Source organism: Cajanus cajan, chromosome 2, assembly GCF_000230855.2.
Source record: "Cajanus cajan strain Asha chromosome 2, NIPB_CcT2T_4, whole genome shotgun sequence".
Taxonomy (NCBI): domain Eukaryota; kingdom Viridiplantae; phylum Streptophyta; class Magnoliopsida; order Fabales; family Fabaceae; genus Cajanus; species Cajanus cajan.
Window position 1 is genome coordinate 8966681 of NC_138518.1, and position 9936 is coordinate 8976616.

The following is a 9936-nucleotide window of genomic DNA, read 5'->3' on the forward strand; positions in this document are numbered from 1 at the left end:
ATTATCAAAATTAAATGTATTTAATTAACATTTTAATTTATATGAAATTTAGTTTTTTTTTATGTACAAGTCCTGAGGAAATAATTTATACATTGGCTGATTGGAAACAATTATACATGGCCAATATCAATGTACCAACAAAACAGGTCGAAGTTGATTTAATGGTATAAAACATTGAAACTTATCAAAACTCCCACTCGATTTATATAAGAAAAAAATATTTAAATTTTTTAGAAAATTTCAATCAAATCAATTTCATTTTAATATTTTTTTATATAAAAATACCATTAAAATAATAAATGAGAACACTACTTACAATAGATATGGTTAAGGATATTTTAAAGAAGTAATGTATTTTTTGTGTGAAATCATAAAAGCTATACATTTAATTAAATTTTTTAATCTGTATGAATTTTTTTTATATATTATTTAATTTATTCGTATATATCAACAAACTTTACATAATTAAGCAGTCTTACCTTAAAAAATTGTATCAATATTCATTGATCCAATTAGTGTTACAAATTTCAAGATCTCAAATTTGAGTCATGAGTTTAATAAATTAAAAAAAAAAACAAAAACAAAGCAATGGTAAAAAAAAATAATATTAGGATTTAGGATGTCACAATTGCATATCACCCATTAAATAGAAGCTGATACAAAACTAGTCCTCAGAATTATATAAGAGCCGCTGGTATTTTCAAATAATTCAATCTAGGTCCAGGTGTTTTACCCAAAGTCTTAAGAGAATGATTTCCTATAAATATTTCTTCCTTTATATACAGTTTAATGTATAATGTGATTAATAATTCAAACATACAATCTGAAGAAAAAAAATCGTAGTAATAGTATGGTTACATAATTACATTCAATGTTGCCCAAAGAAAGAAAGAAAGAAAGAATTCGCAACTAGGCTATGCACAATTCCCTCTTCAATCAGAACTTGATCCAACAATTTTTGGCGACCATCTTCTAACATTCTTCAACTTGCAATACCTTGATCCACTGTGACAAAAACATTTGCAGCCACAGCCTCATCTGTTTCAATCAGAACTCGATTGTTAGACACATTTCTGAGAGCATGATTTGGGAAGGTGTTGCCATTGGCACTTACAGAATACATAACATGTTTGATAAGGTTAGGGAAAAGCAAAACTTTGCTAAAATCAGCTGTCCATGAGGTTCCATTCCCATGCATAGACATCTTTGCAGTTGTGGCCTTTAAGTTCATGCCCTTCACAACATTTCTAGCAACAAAAACTTGATCAATTTGATTAAAAGCACTATTTGATTGGTCCAACTTGACTATATCAATCCCATGGTTTAACCCAGAGAACATGTTGTCAACAATGTTGAGACCATTTACAACCCCTTTGACTGATTTCAGCACAATATTGGCATCACCAAGGAAGAAACTGCTAGAGATATGAAGCTGAACAGGGTCTTCAGCAACAATATTGGTGTAATCCATGTAGGAATTCACAATCCTAGTTTGTGTCAAACCAGGAAGTTTCAGATAAATACCAGTGCCGCCAAAGCCTGAGGCCTTATTGTAGCAATGTACTCCAGAAATAGTGTTGGCTTGGCCAGTGACCATTATTCCTATGGCAGCAGAGAAAATCACAACATCTGTGACTGCATTGTCATTACCCTGAAGGCTTATTCCAGTGCCTGAGAAACTCTTTTCATTTTTGTCCCCTCCAGCAGTGATGTGCTGGCCAAGGAAGGAGTTCCTGATGTAGGTTTCATGGCCACCTTGGACTAAAATTCCAGTGGTGGTGAAATGTGTAATGTAACAATTGTCTATGTTGATTCTAAGGGAGTTTTTTACTGAAATGCCCCCTCCCTTGAAGTTGGAGTCCAACAAGAGGTCCTTGAAAGTTATGTACTCATAATCGTAGGATTTGCTTTCTCCTGAGGTTGACAAGTCTATGAGGTGTCTATCAGATGGAAAATTATTTGAGGCTCTTATAGTTCCCCCGTGTATCTGTTAACATCAAATTAGAAATAAAATCAAATTAAGCTGTCAAATTTTTGGTCTCTTGGGATGACCAAAACTTCCTTGATTTGCTGCAACTTTGTGTTATAGGAATTGGTGAAATTTGAAAAGTCTTTTGTTGAGAAAAGAACAAAAAAACATTGACAGAAAAGGAGAAAAGTTGGAAAAGAATTTTTTACTTTTACAATATTAAATGAGTATAGTCATTCCTAAAACATTTTTTCTATTTCAAGTTTGACCAAAACCAAACTTAATAAACGTGGATATTTTGTCATGTTCTAGATTAATGTTCCAGTCATTTACTAAAAGATTATACCGAGTCAAGTTTCTATTCCTCGGTCATTGTAACAAAATTTTATATTTTTTAACCAATCAAAATTTATTACTGATATGCTTTAATTTTAAAAAAGTTAATGTAAAAGTCAATAAATTTATGATATTCCCACTTGACAATTTGTAATTAAATGATAGTATAATCTTTTTTTACTCTGCCAATGCATTACTAATTTACTATTATAAAAATTTATGTTCATACCATGAGGTTTCCAACCCCGGCTAGTGGCAACTTCAGTGGTTGGCTAATTACGTACTTTCCACCCTCAAGATTAATCTGAGTACCTCCAAGGTCTTTGATGTCCTTCATTAAGAACCCTTCACTTCTACCTTTGGCTGCATCAGCCATGGCTGCAAGAAGAGCTTCAGTACTGTCTGAATTGCCTGTTGGATCTGCACCATAAGATGTCACTAGGTACACGTGTGGTTTCTTGAGATCCTGCATTAACAAAAAAGAAAATTAACTAAAAAACATTGATTATTTTCCCATACAAAATGAATGAATTGTTGGAAACACAGGAGGAGTTAAACATCGGGAGAACTCTATTAACAGATCATGAGCAAACCACACAAATGAATTTGATACCACATCTTAACTCAAAACCTCGAAGTATAAAGTTTATGGCTCTTTCTCACTTATATACTAATAAACATATTCAACTCTATCCAATGGGAGATTCTCATTCACACTTGCATACCAACATGAATTACCTGTGATGGCAGAGGAGAAGGACTAGGAGAGGGTGAGTATGAAGGTGGTGTTGAAGTAATGGAGTCACGTCTAGTAATGGAGGCCTTGAATGCTTTAAGTCCAAGCATTACTTCTTGATGAGTGCCACTATAAAGAGTCTTTAGAGGCATGTTCTCCCCATAAGCATGAGTCACAAAGAAACCAGTTATCCCAAGAATTATGAACCACATTGGAGATATTGTTTCCATTGGTGAGCTTTTCAGAGTAAATCAGGTTAGGGAGATGCAGTTATGAAAGGGGCTTTGGTTGTGACGCATATAAATAAGAGGGAAAAGTGGAGGGGGTTAAGTAAGACTTTATATGGAAATATTTGGTGACATTCGTATTGAATCATACACATGATGCTCACATCAATTGGACAATGATGTTAGTGTTAGTTTGAAGGTTTCTCTTTAAACTTTTCCTGTGTTTCATTTTCCTCTGACGTGACACAAAAGTAAGCAGTTAACAAATTTAGGGAGCTTTAAAAGTTTGACATGGTGTGGAAAGTATTTTTGTTTAACGATGAGTTTAGGTAAGTTAGGTATCATGAATTCGCCATCATCATGACATGTCTCAAAATTTTAAGGGCGTTGGTAAAGGTATTGACAAATGTACCAGAAGAGATCCTCTCATTTACAGTAAAATGTAAAAAGGATTTTGGAATAGGAAGAAAACTAGCACTTTGATGATGATTTAGCATTAGCAGAAAGGGTCCACCATTTATGTCCTTCACTACATGACAATGTGTTTGGCTGCTTGATCAAGGAAAATCAGGAAATTTATTTGATGGAGAAGTTAGTCCTGCATGACATCATATATCATTATTATTATCTACGCATATAAATATGACTCATTTTAGTTTATAAGTGATTAATTTTATCTTATAGTGATTAATATCAAATTATTCATCATCACACTGATTATTAATTATATATATAAATATGATTTTTTTTTATCATGATTAACTTTACAAGTGTTTTTTTTTTTTTGTTTGTCCCTGGAGTATCGATCGCCGACAGCAGTGACTAATCTCCTCGCTACGTTGGAGACACCTCAAAGGGTGGGATAGCTGGCCCCAAGATTTAACGCGGCTACATACACAATACAGGATTCGAACCCCTGACCTTGCTTAAGCGTGGATCAACCCCTACCGCTGAACCACACGCTTGGGGTTTTTACAAGTGTTTAAGTGTAAATAAATATACAATTAATAATGAAATGAGGTTAATGAAATGTTTAATAGTGATTAAACTTTGCATCACAAGTACTTAATAATACTTAATAATATTACAACTAATTGAAATCTCAAATAGTGATTAATGTTGGCTCACAAATAGGTAATATTAACTAAATGAATAATTATATATATAATGTATATTAATATTAAGCATTTATGAAATGAAATTAACTATATTTATTAACGTAGTTAATTTTTTTTCTGAGTGGATATCGGATAGAGATATTTTATGGTCTGAATATCTTTCTCCGTGGAGATAAATTGGATCAATAAATATATCTATTTTCACTTTTATTCTCTTTTATTTTTATCTTTAAATATTATTTTGATTTTATTAATAATAAAAATAATTTTATATTATAATTTAAATTATTCATTATAAATTTAAAAATATAAGTTATCTGTTCAAATATATTTATTTATTATGAATTTTAATTATGATATGATTTACATATTAAAAAATATTTGTTGATCAAAAAATATATTAAAAAATATGTTTTGTGAAACTTTATTATATAACAATAAATTTTTATGCTGGATAATACACAAGCTAACGTTAAAAATCATATTTAAATTTATTTTAATTGATTGAAAATATATTTTTTTTTACATCGATGGTAAATGAAAATTAAACTCGTAATGTGTATTTGAATTTGAATTCTTCCCAAAACTCTTTCCCTTTCCCCTTCCTTATAAAAGGAAAAACAATTTTTGGGAAAATATGGTGATTTGTGTGTCTTTATGTATGCCTTGCATGAATATATTTTTTATGATCTGAAAAATAACATGAACTTAAATTTATATAATCTTAAGACAGTTAAAATGGGTTTAGAGAGAGCACAGAATAGATTGCTGTCCCAAAATTTAGAGGATGGTTGCAGAAAAGTTGAATCATGTTCTTGGTACCTTTCAATTAAGAGACAAGTGATATAGGAAGAAAGCACGTACTAAATAATAGAGACACAAATTTGGCGGTATCAGCAAATAATTTTCATGTCGATTGTCGAGTTTCAATTTCAACCACGAAAGCTTACGGCAATTGTTACGCCTTTTTGTCTCATAATTTTATTTTATTTTGCTACAGTGTCTCATATTGTGTCCAGCTATTTATCATTCAATTCAGTAATAACCATTGAATTCAAAACATATTTTCATATTAGTCTATAAAATTAAAATAAAATGGTCTAATAGATCTTTAAAATATTAAATAAATTTTTAAATTTAGTTTAATCTTTAAATATATATTTATATTATCACTCTAATTACATTTTTTCCTTTAAATTTTGGACTAATATATAATTATGAATTTGCATTTTTATAAATATATTTAATTATTTCTTAATTTTTGAGACTAATATGATATTCTAAATTTGTGGACTAATTTAAATGTTTAGTTATTCAATTTAAAAATTGTCTAATTTTATATGTCTAGATATTCATTATTAAATTTTAAATTTTATATTAAATTTTTATTTTATAAAGTGATGTTTTATATATATGGATCAATTTTTTTTATAGGAAATATTATAATTTTATTTTTAGGCCAAGTATACATTGAATCATTAAGGTTAGCTTAAAAAGACGAAATTGTAGTAATAATCATAAGTTCAAATATTTTATTTATTTTTATAATACTTTTTACATATAAAGAAGCAAGTACACATTGTATTCTTGAATTGTCTTCACATGTCAACTTATTTATTAATATGATGTGATAATAAAGTATATTTTTAGTTAGATGTTTGTTTAAATATTTTATATTTGATAGTATATGCAAATCAAAATCAAAAGTGGTAATTTTAAGTAGTTTAACACGTATAATTTATATATATATATATAAAAACACGTATTATTTTTTATTAAGGATTTGATCCACATTTTAGACATAAAATCAAAATTATCAAAGTCTAATAAGTCACTGCAGTACTACTAAATAACTACTACATAACGGAAGATTAAGCAATAGGGATTAAAATTAGAGTTTAATATAACTAGTGACTAGTAGTAAATATATACATATTATATATATAATACAACACCAATTGTAAAATATACTTCAATGTCAGTCGACATCTATACAATACACAACCACATCAAAGTAGCTATCAACAAAAAAAATCTAGTCACCTCGAACATGACTAGCCTCCAATTGCACAGGTTACCCTGCTAATCTTATTCTCCTCTCATATCAAATATGACCATTACAGTTCCAACCATAAGGAAATCACACGAAAAGTTTGTGAAAAGAATTCAACATAACAACTTATGAAAACATCATCATATTGAAACATTTCAACTTATAACAATACAACATCATCATCAAACCAACTTAACATCTCAAAACATGTTCACAACATCAACATATATACATATACATCATCTGATGTGTCATCGTGCATATCAACTATGAAGATCTCTTACATCTTATGGTGAGTAGATTAAATTATTTGATCATATCGAATCACAACGACTAGTATAATATTAGAAAAATAATTGACATTAAGGCTAAAAATAACAGCTATCATTAGGCTAGAAACAACGACTAACATAAGCTAGATTAATTTCTTAAGTTTTTTCACTTAAACAAATAAATATAGTACTACGTCAAGATATAATAGTTTGGATATGGACCTACCACGACATTAGTTTACAACACTAAACCACCTATGGGATTAATCCACCAACTATCCTCCAAATACCACAACCCTCTAATACTAGGTTAGAGACTAAGTCATTGACCCGATACTTTACTTTATTTTGGTTGCTTTATACATGTGTACCTCGACTTTGCCCATACACGCATACCACATAGAACCTAGAGGAGACAATTGAAAAATAATTTACTTATTCAAAGGCCAACTTACCTATTGAAGGGCTTCAATTAGAGTTTTGAAACACTACAACATATATTCGCACAATGGGATATTAAGTTTGAAAAGATCTTTGACTCTCCTCTAGGTTCTATGATCGTAACTAAGATATGTATCTAACCCACATATTTATAGCCTATCAACTTAACAACTTTATGATTTTTCAACATACAACTTATCAACTTTAACAACATTAAACTTTCAACTTTACAACATATTAACTTAAACAACATAAACATCACACATCTTTGCAACATTCACAATCTTAAATAAACACTATCAGAAATCAACTTAAGACAACATAAAATAGCTCCCAACTTCAAAAAATATTCTACTTACTACATCATCATAAATCAACTACCAAACAACTTAATAATCAACTTTACATTATACCACTTAGTCATCATAAATCAACTGTAAATCAACATTAAATAACAATTTCTCATAAGGAAACTCATATGCTTGGCGCCACTCATTGGGTGTTTGATGTCACTAAGGCAGGGAGTTCCCTGTCTCGTCCATGCCCGACGTCATACTACTCGTGCTTGACGTGTTTGAGGCAAAGAGTATCCTATACTACCGCACCTAGCGTGGCAACATCCATGCTTGACCCTAATCAGATGAAAAGCTCTCTGTCCAACTCACACCTAATGCTAGACACTCTAGTGCCTGATGTGAACCTAGGCAAAGATGTGTCTCTCTTCTCACATCTGGCACAATTCAACCTATGTCTGGCCTAATCCCAACCCGAGACAAATCTCCTTCCTCACATCCGATGCCACCAATCCTTCGTCCAACGTGAATGAGATAGATGCCTTTCTTTAGAACCACGCTTGACACCTTGAAGGTAGGCCTGGTGAAATATCAGATTTTACACTTGTGCACAACCCAATTTTCGCCCAATTGCCTAAAAATTAGTGAATTCCCACAACATGCAACACAATAAACAACATTTATACAACATAATTTTCATCATCAAAAATAATATGCAACCGAAATCAATCCAGAATCAAGCATGAGCCTCCATGAAAACCCTTGAACAACAACCCACAAAACCCTCTTAACTTTATCATTCAATCTCTCAACACCGTAAATTAATTCATTCAAATCATCACAACCACATAATGCACTCCTAAATTCGAAATCACAGCTTCCCTTATCTCTTAGAGACTCAAATCCACAAAAGGAGAAGAGAAAGAACTTCATATGACTCTGACTTTCACAAGCTCGAATTCCAGCCAACAACCAACTAGGATCAATCGAGGAAAAGGTAAAAAAGGGAATGATCAAGTGAGGAAGAAGAAGAAGGGAGAAGGAGGAGAGAATCTCTCTCTACCTTTTCTCTAGAATTTTTGAAAACTCAAGTTATAAGCTTGCTCTTTAAAAGTTTTCCTTTTATACTTTTCCTAAGTCGGCTTCACTTATCTCTGATCCAACCCTCTAGAGATCAATGTGCCTTTAAGTCTCCCAATCCTAGAGTTTTCAATAGCAACTATCAAATCAAACAATAGAATTATGAGATGACAGTATTATAACAACTGAATGTACCACTAAGCCCAATCTGAAGTTTGGAAATCGGGACAATCACTCCTGACCTATTATGGAAAGGGCCCCAAATAAATACACTTCTAATTTTCAAAATGAAAAAGATTATTCTTTTTATATTAACTTTTCACTTTTTTTTTTCCAATTGAATCTTTAAATCACAAATTCCAAGTTTGTAACAATAAAACATTGAAGGAGTTTTACATTTTTTAAAATATGTACCAACAAATATTATATATATATATATATGACTTGGAAACTAGAAAAAAAAAATTACGCTAAAACTTTCTTTGATTGCACTGAGATTTTTTTCTAATTCTAATTCCTACTACTACACAATAATTTTAGAGAAAATATTTTATAGATGATAAAAGATGCATAGGATTTTATTGAAAAAATGTAATAATAAATATTTGTTAAATTTTTTTTATATATGTAAAAAAAATATTATTTTTGTTGAAATTACATGATGATTTTTATATAATATTTAAATTTTCAAATACTTATAAATAAAGCATCCTTATATATTTATCGTTACATGCCTACAAAATGCACTGGTCCAATGTACCTCTTTACTCTTACAGGAACCAACTTGGGAGGAAAAAATTATACTTCCTCATCAAATAAAAAAAAATGTATATATATATATATATAAAATATTTTAATAAAATCAAAACAAATGTTAATTTTTTTTATTAAAGAAAAAGATGATAACCGAAGAGGCGAGAACAATGCATCGAGGGACAGGGGATGGTAGACTTTGAGAAATGGTCGCTAATAAAGTGAAAATAAAAATATTAGTAAAATCTAAAAAAATGGGAAAAAAAATCCCGATTAATTTGAATCCTTAAACATGATTGTATATAAATTATTTTTTTTAGGAACTACTAAAAACAGCTTTTTTTTTTCAAAGGAAAAATCAAATGTAGTAATGTACCCCACTATTGAATATCGAGCTCCATTATGTAGTATCAGTCTTAAATATATATTTTTTAATTGTCCACATAAAAATATGTGATGGATTGAAATTTTTTTTCCATGATTTTTATTACAAACTATTATCATTTTTTTTCCCGTAAGAACGATAGCTTATAAGTGGTGATATATTTTTGACTGGAATTTTAGCTGGGGAATCTCATCTCATTCACAATACCAAAGGTGACTCTGTTATATATCATATAACAAACGTGGGAATTTGGATTGTCTAAAATGAAAAGTA

The 9936-nt window shown here is 30.2% G+C and overlaps 1 protein-coding gene across 1 annotated transcript; it reads right to left on the reverse strand.

Moving 5' to 3' along the window:
* Nucleotides 1-766: 766 nt before the first annotated feature.
* LOC109815428 (polygalacturonase QRT3) lies at nt 767-3361 on the reverse strand. The gene is made up of 3 exons (XM_020380153.3): nt 3044-3361; nt 2535-2771; nt 767-1987 (listed from the first exon to the last, which is right to left on the reverse strand). Exons 1-3 carry the CDS (start codon nt 3269-3271, stop codon nt 983-985), a joined length of 1470 nt encoding a protein of 489 aa, XP_020235742.2. The 5' UTR covers nt 3272-3361; the 3' UTR covers nt 767-982.
* Nucleotides 3362-9936: the final 6575 nt, after the last annotated feature.